The following is a 15,589-nucleotide window of genomic DNA, read 5'->3' as shown; positions in this document are numbered from 1 at the left end:
CTCCTATTACTCCATATAACATCTCCCTATAACTCCTCCTATTACTCCATATAACCTCTCCCTATAATTCCTCCTATTACTCCATATAACCTCTCCCTATAACTCCTCCTATTACTCCATATAACCTCTCCCTATAACTCCTCCTATTATTCCATATAACCTCTCCCTATAACTCCTCCTATTACTCCATATAACCTCTCCCTATAACTCCTCCTATTACTCCATATAACCTCTCTCTATAACTCCTCCTATTACTCCATATAACCTCTCCCTATAACTCCTCCTATTACTCCATTTAACCTCTCCCTATAACTCCTCCTATTACTCCATATAACCTCTCCCTATAACTCCTCCTATTATTCCATATAACCTCTCCCTATAACTCCTCCTATTACTCCATATAACCTCTCTCTATAACTCCTCCTATTACTCCATATAACCTCTCCCTATAACTCCTCCTATTACTCCATTTAACCTCTCCCTATAACTCATCCTATTACTCCATTTAACCTCTCCCTATAACTCCTCCTATTACTCCATATAACCTCTCCCTATAACTCCTCCTATTACTCCATATAACCTCTCCCTATAATTCCTAATACTCCATATATCCTCTCACTATTACTCCATATAACCTCTCTATAACTCCTCCTATTACTCCATATAACCTCTCTCTATAACTCCTCCTATTACTCCATATAACCTCTCTATAACTCCTCCTATTACTCCATATAACCTCTCTCTATAACTCCTCCTATTACTCCATATAACCTCTCCCTATAACTCCTCCTATTACTCCATATAACCTCTCTATAACTGCTCCTATTACTCCATATAACCTCTCTCTATAACTCCTCCTATTACTCCATATAACCTCTCTCTATAACTCCTCCTATTACTCCACATAACGTCTTCATATAATTCTCTTGATTCTCTAATGAATGAAGTTAAATATTATTTGTGCTGTATTTCTTTATTCAGTATCTCTGTTATCCATAAGCATTTTCCCTGAACTTCCTTTAAATTGACAGCCCTCTCCCCCTCTCCTTACTTGCAGCTGTAACCCTGAAATCTCTCTCTGTTCATGGCCATGTTCCTCTCCCCCCTCCCATTGTCCTTCATGTTTTCTCTAGCTCTATAAGAAGACCCCCGGTATCCTCTGACCAACAGACACTATGTTGCTTCTCCGTCGTATGTCTGCACGTCACTCTGCCTCTGGGTTGCAGAGCATTCACTCACTGGTGGGCGAACCCCCTGCGTCTGTCACTATACCTTCACGTACAACCCCTTTATCCTATGACCAGCTACCTGGTGAATGGAAGAAAAACTGGCGTGGACTGTATCGCTTCTGGAGGAAGGATGGATTCCACAACATCCACCATCACTTAAAGGAGAATTGCCAGCGATATGGGCCAATATACAGGCAGGAATGGCACATTATTTATTTATTTGGTTGCCTTATTGGGGCAGTGAGATAATCTGCAGGAAGGGGGGCCAATGTGTATCTGTGAGACCCTGCTTTGTGGACTGGCAAAGGGAGAGAAATATCCATCAGAGGGGTTCTCAACATATAAAGGGTTCTCAACCTAATGGGGCCCATCGTACAGGGCCAAGAGGGTAGCCAAGAACTTGTTTAATTTCAGAAGTTAGAGATATTATGTTGGGAATGAGAACTGCTACAATGTTGGTTTTTTATGGGGTTTTTTTTTTTTAGGAAAAGTGGTTAACGTTGTAGGTACTTTCGTACTAAGTAATGCTTGCAGGGTTATTCACTGAAATGTGAATTGTCAGGAATTCAGAATGAATTAAAATGTCAGATTTTAGGCCATAAAAGTTATATTTTAAATTTGACGACTTAGGCCTTAAATTTAAAATTCACTTTGAATTCACTTTATATTCTTGGCAGTTCATGATTTTGTAAATAACTCTATCAGTTTGCTATGCACACATTTACATTTTTGCTTCACAATTTCCTAATTTTCATGTGTATTTTTATTGTAGAGGAAATGTTCTCCCCCCCCTTCCCTTCTTATTCTCATCCGTTTCCTTATTTATTGTCTGTTTAAAGATTGTGTTTAAAAATGTTTAATAAGAATAATTTGCTAAAGAAATTCAGAAGCACTGCTCTCTGCTAGGAGTAAAGAGCTACAGGTGGAGGAATGTGCTTTGAATAGGTGCTATTAGCTTGTAAATGTGATTGTCATGATCTGTAGGCTAATAATATGCAGTGTGTGATGAATAATGACTACATTACCAACAAGAGGACTGTGTATTATGTCGGATTTTCACTTTTTTTGTACCAAAACTCCCATCACTCTCCAGCTGAGGATGATGAGTTGGAGTATTGCATCTTCATCCAGTAACTCTCCAACACTCCATGCAAACACTCTTTGTTAGCTCTTGTTACTACATGCGCTGTCAATGTACTAATCACGGAACATCTTGTATACGTGAGATGGTATTTACATTGCTACATCTGCATCTTAAAGGACAGATGTCACCAGGAGCAAGAGGCAAACCCAGTGTCAGTTTCAGGGTCGGCAGTAGCAAGCCTCCTGTAGGAATAGCAGGCAGTAATTTGCCTGCATTTAATTTCTCATGTCACCTGTCCCCTTGGCCTGGCTGCTCTCCACTATCTGTGCCTGATTCCCTGAATTAGATAATATTACATAGTAATAGAGGAACAGAGAATATGATAGAGTGTTATATTCCCTGTATCTCGATTACTAAGCTGCTTCCACTCATGGCTGAGTGGACTCCTAGCTTAGTATAGGAGGCACGGGGAGCAGTTGAGCAAACTTGCAAACAAAAATCCCGGTCCCTAAGGCGGCGGCCCCACATCCTGGGCTATAGCCCCCCACAATCCCTTCCACTATTGATACCCCTGCTTAGCTGTGTATATAAATTTAATAAGGAAATATTTTTCTAAAGTGTGGGGGCATGGCTAAGTAGGTTATGAAAGGTCTGAGTGTGCAAAATAAATAAATAAAATATAGTATATTAATTAGCCCAAAATATGGCAAATGCATTAAAGGGATCCTAAAGTGCCAGGAATATAAAGCTGTATTCCTTGCACTATAGCTACCTCTGTCTACCCCGCTCCCTTGTGCCCTCCCCCCCACCCCACTACGGTACATAAAGGGTTACTGCCACTGGACTTAGTGATGCAATGTAGACATTGCAGTTTCTCTGGAACGGCAGTGTTTTACATTGCAGCACTAAGGTCAATAGGGGCACTGCACCAAGACCACTTCAATGAGCTGAAGTGGTCTGTGGACCTATATTGTCCCTTTAAAGTTACAAATAACAGATTATACAACAAAAATGCAATTTAGAAAAGAACATTGTATCTTATTTACACAGACTCTTTTCTAAACACATTTATTATAGTTTAACCCCTTAAGGACACATGACATGTGTGACATGTCATGATTCCCTTTTATTCCAGAAGTGTGGTCCTTAAGGGGTTAAAGGCACATTACCACAAGTGTTATTGCTGTGAAGTTTTGTAAACACTCAGACACACCAGCAATATTGATTTCCTAGAAAAGATTAGAAGGAAATTAGGATAAAAAAAAGGAGGGACATAGCCAGGGCAAGGTCCAAGGTCAGTATCCTCAATGACTTTTGATCTATATTTGTATATATATATATATATATATACACACACACACACACACACAAAGTTTGGAGTATTCGATTGCGTGCATTTATACAACTTGTTTGGGGTATAATTGATTGGCAAATGTAACTAGGTTGGTGGTGGAATGATAAGTGGGACAGCGCTGGGAGAGAACCTTTGTATGTGTTTGATGTATGCTTGTGGCATTGTTTGTTTGTAGCAATGCTGGTTGTGGGGTTGCATGTCTAGGGGTAGATGCTTGTGTGTTTCATTTGGGGCTGTAGTGGGGGAATAGGGGATCCATTCATCCCTCTCTATTCATCTATCTATCCATCCCTCTCTATCCATCTATCCATCCACCCATCCCTCTCTATCCATCTATCCATCCATCCCTCTCTATCCATCCACCCATCCCTCTCTATCCATCCACCCATCCCTCTCTATCCATCCACCCATCCCTCTCTATCCATCCATCTATCCCTCTCTATCATCCATATCCACCTATCCATCCATCCCTCTCTATCCATCTCTATCCATCCATCAACCATCCCTCTGCATCCATCCATGCCTCTCCATCCATCCATTTATCCCTCTCCATCCATCCCTCTCTATCCATCCATTCCTCTCTATTCATCTATCATCCATCCCTCTCTATCCATCTATCCATCCATCCATCCCTCTCTATCCATCTATCCCTCTCTATCCATCCACCCATCCCTCTCTATCCATCCACCCATCCCTCTCTATCCATCCACCCATCCCTCTCTATCCATCCATCCATCCATCTATCCCTCTCTATCATCCATATCCACCTATCCATCCATCCCTCTCTATCCATCTCTATCCATCCATCAACCATCCCTCTGCATCCATCCATGCCTCTCCATCCATCCATGTATCCCTCTCCATCCCTCTCTATCCATCCTTCCCTCTCTATCCATCCATCCATCCATCTCTATCCATCCATCAACCATCCCCCTGCATCCATCCACCCCTCTCTATCCATCCCTCTCTATCCATCTATCCATGCATCCATCCATCCATCCATCCCTTTCCATCCATCCATTCATCCCTCTCCATCCATCCATCCACCCATCCTTTCCTCCCCACCCATCCATCCCACTCTATCCATCCACCCATCCATCCATCCATCCCTCTCAATCCATCCATATCCACCTATCCATCCCTCTCTATCCATCCACCCCTCTCCATCCATCCATCCTTCCCTCTCTATCCATCCATCCATCCCTCTCTATCCATCCATCCCTCTCCATCCATCCATCCTTTCCTCTCCATCCATCCATCCCTCTCTATCCATCAATCCCTCTCTATCCATCCATCCCTCTCCATCCATCCATCCTTTCCTATCCATCCATCCATCCATCCCTCTCTATCCACCCCTCTCCATCCATTTATCCCTCTCCATCCATCCCTCTCTATCCATCCATTCCTCTCTATCTATCCATCCCTCTCTATCCATCTATCCATGCATCCATCCATCCCTCTCCATCCATCCATTCATCCCTCTCCATCCACCCCTCTCTATACATCCATCCATCCCTCTCCATCCATCCATTCATCCCTCTCCATCCACCCCTCTCTATACATCCATCCATCCCTCTCCATCCATCCTTTCCTCTCCATCCATCCATCCACCCATCCTTTCCTCCCCACCCATCCATCCCACTCTAGCCATCCATCCCTCTCCATCCATCCACCCATCCATCCATCCATCCCTCTCTATCCATCCATCCATCCATATCCACCCATCCATCCCTCTCTATCCATCCATCCCTCTCTATCCATCCATCCATCCCTCTCCATTCACCCCTCTCTATCCATCCATCCCTCTCCATCCATCCATCCTTTCCTCTCCATCCATCCATCCATCCCTCTCTATCCATCCATCCATCCCTCTCTATCCATCTATCCATCCATCTCTCCATTCATCCCTCTCTATCCATCCATCCATCCATCCATTCATCCCTCTCCATCCACCCCTCTCTATCCATCCATTCCTCTCCATCCATCCATCCATCCTTTCCTCTCCATCCATCCATCCCTCTCTATCCACCCCTCTCTATCCATCCATCTCTCTCCATCCATCCATCCCTCTCTATCCATCCATCCCTCTCTATTCATCTATCAATCCATCCCTCTCTATCCACCAATCCATCTCTATCCATGCATCCATCCATCCATCCATCCCTCTCTATCCATCCATCAACCATCCCTCTCTATCCATCCCTCTCCATCCATCCATCCCTCTCTATCCATCCATCCCTCTCTATTCATCCATCTCTATCCATCCGTCCCTCGTCATCCATCTATCCATCTCTCTATATCCATCCCGCTCCATCCATCCATCCATCTCTATCCATCTATCCCTCCATCCATCCCTCTCTATCCATCCATCCCTCCATCTCCATCCATCCCTCTCTATCCATCCATCTATCCATCGCTCTCTATCCATCCCTCTCCATCCATCCATTCATCCATCCCTCTCTATCCATCTATCCCTCCATCCATCCCTCTCTATCCATCCATCCCTCTCTATCCATCCATCCCTCTCTATCCATCCCTCCCTCTCTATCCATCCATCCCTCTCTATCCATCCATCCATGGATATGGGGATGGATGGATAAAGAGGGAGGGATGGATGGATAGAGATGGATGGATGGATAGAGAGGAATGGATGGATGGATAGGGATGGATGGATAGAGAGGCATGGATGGATAGGGATGAATGGGGATGGATGGATGTATAGGGATGGATAGAGAGGGATGGATGGATGGATATGGATGAATGGGTAGAGATGGATGGATGGGGAGGGATGGATGGATGGGGAGGGATGGATGGATTGGGAGGGATGAATGGATGGAGGGATGGATAGGGATAGGGATGGATGGATGGATGGGGTGGATGGGATAGATGGATGAAGGGATGGATGGATGGATAGGGAGGGATGGATGGAGAGAGAGTGTGTGTATGTTTAAAATATTTACTAAGTGTGTGTTTGTATACAAACACTATATATAGAGATATTTCTATATATAGTGTTTCTATGCAAACACACACAGTTTGGGCTGAGGAGGGTTGTCGTAGGAGGATGGCGGGCATAGACAGCAAGCTAAGCTGTCAGTCAGCTCAGCTCACAAACGCACATACCACACACATGCGCTGTAGAGTGCTGAGTTCATTCATAGGGCAGCATTCAATGCCGCTCTATGAAGAACGCGATTGGTAAACATCGCTATGATGCTTCTCTAAGAGAAGCGTCTGATTGAGCCCTGCTACTTCGTCATTTTGACGGAAAAGGGGGCGCGGCCTGCAGAGGATCTCGGCGCTGGAACGGAGGTAAGTTTGATCTTGTAATTTTGAATAAGGGGAAGTTAATATAAAAGCAAGAAAGAATGTTAGGGGACCTGTCTTTCTTGCTTATATATGTAGACTATAGTGCTCCTTTAAGTTCTCCTAGTACCATAACCACTGCAGTGTACTTGAAGTTTTTCTTTCATAGAAAGATTTCTGTAAGACATTTTAAAATCAGATAAGAATTATTTTGCCATATTTAATTTTTTTCATACTCTCCTTCAAAGTAAGAAAACTGAGCAACAGTGAGATGTTTAATTTACTGAATAACAGTGTAAACTGTGTTATCATCAAAAAAATAGGTGTACCTGTTATACATTGACAGATAGCTGTATCATAAAACACAGTAGTCATGTATGTTTTAAGCTGTGAGATAGCTGTGTTAGGAAACATTCTAACATGTGTGGCCCCCCTGATTTGATAAAAAAAAAAATGAAATCACTCTAAAAGTAACCATTATTTGAGCATTTATACAGTCTCCATAGAGATCCTGCTCCATCCCTTGTGAAGTCATTGGCAATTCAATAATTCTCAATGAGAAGCATTGGGGACGTAGGGGTCATATGTGGCAATTGCTGTGTTCCACCAATCAAATGTTTATCTTCAAAAATTATTGAATCCAATGAGACGCATCCAGTATCATCATGCTGGGTGTGATGATGCTGAACTTGAAGAAATTCGATTCCCAAAGGTTTTCATGAGGAAGAGCCTGTATTGGCGGTCATCCTCACCACCACTGAAGGCCAAATCTAAACATAGACGTTTCTCAAGAATGGCAAAAGGGACAATATATACACACCGAATGCACACCATGATTATGGTGCTTTGAGGGTCCCTTTAGCAGATATTTTTGTATGGTTTAAACATTAAGTGACAGCTGTACATTTTGTGATTGCTGGCTGATAGACGTGCTATCCTTCCTACAGGGAAATGCTGGGGAACTATGACAGTGTTTATGTTCAGAGGCCGGAGGATGCAGCAGCTCTCTTTCAGGTGGAAGGTCCCTATCCTGAGCGTTTCAGAATCCAGCCATGGTATGAATATCGTGACTATCGCAACAAGCGATATGGAGTGCTGCTAAAGTAAGTCAATTTAAATTGAGGGGGGGAGGAATATCTCTGTGTTTCCTGCATGTCACATCACTTAAGAGCTAAAAAAGGCTTAGTGTCTCAATCTTGGCATTGAATAATTCAGAATTCAACCTGTGCATTGGTATAAAAAACTGAAGGGGGTTTGAAGGCAGCCTACAAACGAACAATTGAATTCTGACAAAAAAAATTTAAATGCGTTTATTTACATATTTTGCATGGCATTCTTGGAGAGTTGTAGAAACACGGTCAATACAAATTAATGTGTCTAAGGTAATTGTTTTGCCTTATGCAATGTGAATAATGTACATCTATATACTTGACAATTCATTCTACTATATGTTGATTCTTTAGCCTCAGTCTGGAAGCCGTCAGCAGGTAAAATGGGTGTCAGAGGTTTCACATCTATGTTTTAATCCAACATAACCCTTTAAAGACCATGTCATCCTAAGAATTATATCCTTAACCCCTTAAGGACACATGACATGTGTGACATGTCATGATTCCCTTTTATTCCAGAAGTTTGGTCCTTAAGGGGTTAAAGACCTCTTTACCAATATGGAAAGATGGCACAATCTATGTCCTATGTAGTTATTTAACACAATGCTGTTCGCAGGGCCGGTGCAAGGATTTTTGCCGCCCTAGGCAAAAAAATTTTTGCCGCCCCCCCATATGTCCTGCCCACCATATGACATCACAATGCCCCGCCCATATGTTCTGCCATATGGGCCAACGCCAGTCTTCACAAAGGGTCTTTTATCTGAAAAGACAGTGTGTTTACATTAAAAAGCCTACAGGCACAGGCTATAGACACCAGAACCACTACATTATGCTGTAGTGCTTCTGGTGACTATAGTATCCATTTAATGTGAGGTAAATTAAAAAATTAGTGCCACTAATAATATATTGGATTGCCTACTTACCACCAGATGAGGACAAGAGGCTGATGATGGGCTCAGTCTGGCTCCACAGGTCTGGTGTAGAAGAGGCTCTCTGGAGACTGTTTTTAACAGTGCTCACAGCAATTAACGAACAGGAAGCAGCTCCATTTTTTAGGGCCCCTTACATAGCTCAAGGTCTGGGCCCCCAGGGGGCATACGCCTACAATGCCCACCCATAAATCCACCTACATGGCCCATCCATAAGTTGGGGATGTTTTATGTGTGCAATTTGTGTAAGGGATGTAGTGTGTGTTTGCGTGTAAGGAATGCATTGTATGTTTCTGTGTGTGTGTGTGTGTAAGGGGTGCAAGGTTTGTTTCTGTGTATGTAATTGAATGCAGTGTGTGTCTGTAAGGGGTGCATTAATTATGTAAGAGAACGTAAGGGATGCATTGTGTGTTTCGGGTGTGTCTGTGTGTGAGTAGGAATGCATTGTATGTTTCTGTGTGTGTGTGTGGGGGGGATGCATTGTGTATGTTTGTAGTGTAAAAGAGAGGGTTTGTGGGGTAGGATAGGGACTGAGAGGGGAACAGCTCTTTATTTAAAAAAAAAAAAAATCATAGTGCTCTCCCCTCCGGTCAATTATTGATTTCCCCTTCCCTTCTGTCCCTCCGTGTTCTCCCCTTCTGTCACTTAGTGCTCTCCCTTGGCCCCCTGTCCCTCTGCAGTACCCCCTTGGTGGTCTTCTCACTCCCCCCTCCCCCCCTTAGTGGTCCTCCCTCTCCCAAACCCCTTAGTGGTCCTCCCTCTCCCAAACCCCTTAGTAGACCTTCCTCTACTCCCCCCACCCCCTTAGTGGTAATCTCCCCCCTTAGTGGTCCTTACCCTCCTCCCCTCTCCTTAGTAGTCCTCCCTCCTTACCCCCCTTTGGTGGTCCTTCCCCCCCTTAGTGGTCCTCCCTCTCCCAAACCCCTAGTGGACCTCCCCACCCCGTTCCCCCTGTGTTCCTTCACCCCCCTCCCCCAGTGGTCCTGACACTGATTGAGCACTTCCTGTCATTCCGCCGGCGGCCGGGTACAGGAAACAGAGGTTCCTGTCCTGCGTTCCGCGCCGCCCGGACACGCTACATGGAGAGACCGGCAGGAGGGAGCGCTCTGCGCTTCCCTCCTGACGGTCACTAAAACCCGGCCGCCCTCCATGCAGCAGTGCTGCGCCGCCTGAGGCTTGTAAAAGCGCTCAGGTGGCGCAGCATGAGGAGGTGCAGCGGGGACAGGGATCCAGCGTCCCCTGCTAAGTTGCGCCCTAGGCGGCTGCTTAGGTCACCTTACAGGTGGCGCCGGCCCTGGCTGTTCGTGCTAAATTGTTTTTGGTTATGGTTAACATCCAGATTACCAGCTACTATATGCTGGCTGTTACCTTCTAGAATAAGGTCCTGTAGTTGTTAAAATGAAAAGTCTCACTCGACAATGAAAGTCAAGAATTTTGTACCATCATGACCCACTTATACTATACATGAAGACTTCTCATCTTCTCTCCATTCCTTTCCCAATACTTGCTTCTTCTGAGGCTCCTCTCCAACAGGAAGCTCTGTGAGGTCCAACATATGCTTGCGTTGCATACGTTGCTATCTTCTGGTATGATGTCAAAATCTTTAGGAATGGTTTGACATAAACCAAGACTCTTCTCGGTGTCCGGAGTCCTCTAACTTCATGGACACATTGATAATGCCAAATTAACACTTTGTCAGTATTGGTATCAATTTTGTCCATCCTGGAAGGCGATGATTGGCTGAGAGAGCTGAATGTGTGTTAGAGCTGTCAACCGAGCAATGGTGTCCACATTGGACAAAACTGAAAATTGGGACAACAAAATTTAAAATTTGATTTGAGTTACCAGCAATTCACTGTATGTAAATCTTGTGTTCATTCGCATGATTTAATTTCATGTTACCACGACTGAAATTGTGTGTGACTAAATAGGAAAAACACCATCTGGTTTATCAAGGAGAATCTTATCTGCCTGCACATTGTATTAGTATAGTAAAATGAAGGTGAATCTCTAACATGCTCCTATACCTTTGTCATTGTCATAACCAGTTAATGTTTTAGAGCATGGTAATTAACATATTTGCCAAATATTCAGAAAAAAAGAGGTATATTCACTTCCAAAAAGTTGTCCCTGCCCAATTTTACTGCATAGCTCACATTCTTCTCATCTTCTAATATGTTGCGTTTGGCCTGACTTTATCTAATTTTTGTCCAATTTTGTGGTTTGCTCAACTTTCATTCCCATCCAACATATAGGGCCTGGCTTTTGGCTACTCAAACACTGGTTTTAAAATAATTCTCTATTCCCTGAATAATGATCTCATTTGTCTAATCAGACCAAACTCATGATTCATTTTTGCAATAGTTAAGAAGGCAGAACACCAACATTTCAAACACTGCTCGAGAACTTGAGTATCCTTGTTGCTGTGATTTAAACACAATTTTACACCAGTGCATTAAACCAATGAACACATTAATAAATAAATCATAAAAGGTGGGTTCTCCCAGGAACCCCCACCCACCCAAAATAACTGGATAGACCTGACGAGTGGCCTCTAATCTTTTTCCACCCTATGGGCTGTGGGGGTCTAGAGAAATATAAAAGGGATCCATAAAATGCCACATATCACGGGCCCCATTATGACAAATAATAGCCTGTGCGTGTAAAGCGCTCGGGGATCTCCTGATCCCCATTTAAAATAATGGCCCTACATAAAGGTCCATATGATAACGAAGGGTCATCAGAGCCCAGGAGATCCAGGAGATGCTCAGGACAGAACTTAGAACAATAATTGACAGGGAATGAAGATGGAGACGGCCAGTTACAGGATAAAGAAGTGTTGATTTAATACATTTAATTAAATTTATATTTTTTTATATTCTTTATTTTTGTCTTGTCTTGCATCGCCCCAACAGCTGGTGCAAGTTCAAAAAATGGAAAACACAAATCATAGTCATAACTGTGAGACAATTGAGATGTAAGCACAATGTTTGTATATAGGCAAGAGAGCATAAGGTAAGGCACGTGTCAGTAATCCTTAAAGAGATAGCAGGCTATTGCATAAGGACGTTAACTGACAATATCAGGGTTATTGACATGAATGCGTGGTCAGAGTGAATGCCTATGCTGAGGTGGGGCGTATGAGGCATAACAGAGGAAGATGATGTACTTAACTCCCTGGTTTACTTGTAATTAATAATAGGGTTAGCTACTTTGTATAATTGCATGCTTGTTCCCACAGGAGCTGTGCGTCTCAATAATAATTAATTATCTATGGCCCTGGCAAGGGGGTAAACAAATGCATAAGGCAACGCGTCTGTAAAGGATCCTGCTATCTGTGCAGCGCTGATCCTTGTAGCGTCTCCCGAAATCCAAGCTGAAAAGAGTGAAGTAGTGATTATAGCTCCCAATTCCCCAAACATGAGTCGAGACTTCATGAAGGGGTAAAACGAATGTGTTTATTGATGGCCAAACTCAGCCCTTTTATGATGGTCTCCCAGCAAGGGAACTCCCACATGGGACCTTGTGGAAGACTGTAACAAAATATGCAGAACCAATCAGTATACAGTACAATTCTTATACACACCCACAGGAAGAGTGTAACCCCTCCTCTGTATCCTGGAGATAATTAACTTACCCCTCCTCTTTATCCTGGAGATAATTAACTTAAATGGTTGCAGAGAACCTAATTATCTCCGGGCAGAGAGAAACATGTGCTTTTTACCTTTTAACAAAACTGTATTAAAATCAATAACTCATGTTTCGCTGAACGAAGTCCCCATGTTCCACACACCCCCAGATAGCTTGGATCTGAGTGCATATTATAGGCGAATAGCGCTCAGATCCCACGAACACAGTTCTCAATAACGTCAAGTAAAGTTTAAGTTCACCAGCTGTAATGGAAGTTAAACTGCACAAACCCACATACGAGTGTAACAGGGGAAATGTACAATCCAAGCAAGTAAGGCAAATGATGTGATCCAGAGACAGAGGGCTCTGTCCTATGTGCCTTAAGACCCCATGACTTAACGGGCCAGCATCCCAGGGTAAGAGGCTAGCAATCCGGCTCCTCCAAGAGATAGGGGGGCAGGGCAGTTTGTCACATGCAGACCCAGTGACAAAAGCCATTTTGTCACAGCGTCTAAAATAAACAAAAACAATGGAGCGACACGAGGGCCACTTTAAGCAGAAGCCTATCAGTCTATGCATGTATGAATAGGGCTGGACGATATGCAACTTATGTGAGTTAGGGAACAGGTTTAGGTTTGCGCCTCTGATGTTGTGCAGGCTGTGTCATTCTGAGGGTAACTTATATCTTTAGTAAGTCGCTGGATTACCCGCTGGCCAAGCTATTAAGGGTGAAACCACTGGTAGTGCTAGCTTCATATTGATTTCCTTTAACTGACATGTGGAAGGTTCAGGTTGTCGTCTCGAGGACCTACATTGTGGAAGGTGTGAGAGGTGATTAATGTCCCTAAGTAGTAAAAAGTAAGTTTAAGGTAAACATTAGAAACAGAGTAGATCCTATTTATTTAAAGACCTTGGGTAGGGCATATTAAATTTTTGCAGCAGCTGTCTGACCTGTCCTGCTTTGGTCAGACCTATAAACTGGGGTTAAACACCCTAACTAAAAGGGGCACCCTAGGACGCATTATAGAACCATGTGTCAGGATCGGGACAGGGATCCAACACGCAGAGTACAAACAGGTGTTAGGTACGTATACCGGACCTTAGAATGGCCGGACTAACGTAAGGAGTAAGCAGAGAATGGTCAGAGACAAGCCGAGGTCGAGGGAACGAGAGGACAGGTAAGCGAGAGACAAGCCGAGTCAAAGGGTAACAGAGAACAACAGAGTAGAACAAACAAGCCGGGTCAGAACCAAAGAGATAACTAGAATACAGGAGCACTGAGTGACTATACAGGCTAGAACCACGACAGGGCAATGAACAAATGTCTAAAGCCCTAATTTATACCCTGGTTCTAGAGGGTAATCACGCCCCCGACGAGTCCTGATTAGTGCTTTGGACTTGACTGACATGTCGAGCTGGATTGGCGTCATGACGTCGTCTACTGAGTGTCGCGTCATAAAAGGAAGTGGATCCCTCGCGGCCGGCGTGTAAATGGCCGAGAGGACCGCGAGGAACGGAAGAACCAACGCTTCTGGAAGGATAAACGTCTAAGTCTCTCCCCTTATCAGGGGTAGAGACTACAGGTACCCTGACAGTACCCCCCCTCTCAGAAACGCCCACCGGGCGGAAGGAACCGGGACGAGATGGAAAGCGGGAGTGAAAAGCCCTGCGGAGACGAGGAGCATGTACATCCTCCTGAGGTACCCAAGTCCTCTCTTCAGGACCATATCCCTTCCAGTCAACCAGATATTGTACCTTCCCCCGGGAGATTCGAGAATCGATGATGGAGTTGATCTCATACTCCTCCTGACCCTCAACCTGAACAGGGGAAGGAGAGGAAACAGTGGAGGAAAATCTGTTGCAAACTAGCGGTTTCAGCAAGGAGACATGAAAGGAGTTAGGGATGCGTAAGGCAGATGGAAGAGCTAGGCGATACGCAACTGGGTTAATTCGAGTCAGAACCCTGTAAGGACCAATGTAACGAGGAGCGAATTTCATAGAAGGAACCTTTAAACGTATGTTTCTTGTACTCAACCATACCCTATCCCCAGGAACAAAAACTGGAGCCGCCCTTCTGCGCTTATCAGCCTGTTTCTTGGACAACATGGAATTATGTAGGAGAATTTGTCGAGTCTGATCCCACAGCTTCCTCAGATTGGCAACATGAATATCAACCGACGGTACCCCTTGGGAAGGAGAGACCGAAGGAAGAATGGAAGGATGAAAGCCATAATTCATGAGAAAGGGGCTAGAACGAGTAGAATCACAAACGAGATTATTGGGTGCAAACTCCGCCCAAGGAATCAAACCGACCCAATCGTCCTGGTGTTCGGAAACAAAACAACGCAAATATTGTTAAATTTTTTGATTGGTACGTTCAGCAGCTCCGTTAGACTGAGGGTGATAGGCAGATGAAAAATTCAATTTAATGCCTAGTTGAGAACAGAAGGATCTCCAAAAACGTGAAACAAATTGGGAGCCTCTATCAGAAACAATCTCGGAAGGTATCCCATGTAAGCGAAAAATCTCTCTCGCAAATATTTCCGCCAATTCAGGAGAAGTCGGTAGTTTAGGTAAGGGCACGAAATGAGCCATCTTAGTAAACCTATCAACTACCGTGAGAATAACAGTCTGTCTTTTAGAAACAGGCAAATCCACAATGAAGTCCATAGCCAAACAGGACCATGGTCTCTCTGGAATGTGCAAGGGATGTAACAAGCCACATGGAAGCGTATGAGGTTGCTTGGTCTTTGTACAAACCTCACACGCTCCGATGAAATCCTTAATATCCTTCCGTAAAGAAGGCCACCAGAAATCTTTAGAGATCAGGGAATATGTCTTGCGAATGCCAGGATGCCCCGCCGCCTTAGTGTTGTGAAAACATTGTAATAGCTCCAGTTGGAGTTCAGGTGGGATGAAATGTCTTGCCACAGGAGTCTGTCTAGGTG

The 15,589-nt window shown here is 44.0% G+C and overlaps 1 protein-coding gene across 1 annotated transcript in view; it reads left to right on the top strand.

Annotated features, from left to right (window-relative positions):
• Positions 1–1,142: 1,142 nt before the first annotated feature.
• The window catches only part of LOC134603414 (cholesterol side-chain cleavage enzyme, mitochondrial), a 59,019-nt gene continuing 44,572 nt past the window's right edge, over positions 1,143–15,589 (top strand). The window contains exons 1-2 of the mRNA XM_063449351.1: positions 1,143–1,423; positions 7,921–8,076. Of these exons, the coding sequence (XP_063305421.1) occupies positions 1,176–1,423; positions 7,921–8,076 (404 nt within the window). The 5' untranslated portion in view covers positions 1,143–1,175. The remainder of the gene's footprint in view (positions 1,424–7,920; positions 8,077–15,589) is intronic.

The sequence above is a fragment of the Pelobates fuscus genome, chromosome 3, assembly GCF_036172605.1.
Source record: "Pelobates fuscus isolate aPelFus1 chromosome 3, aPelFus1.pri, whole genome shotgun sequence".
Classification (NCBI taxonomy): domain Eukaryota; kingdom Metazoa; phylum Chordata; class Amphibia; order Anura; family Pelobatidae; genus Pelobates; species Pelobates fuscus.
Note: the sequence above shows the minus strand (reverse complement) of the source record. Positions and strands in the feature narration are given on the sequence as shown.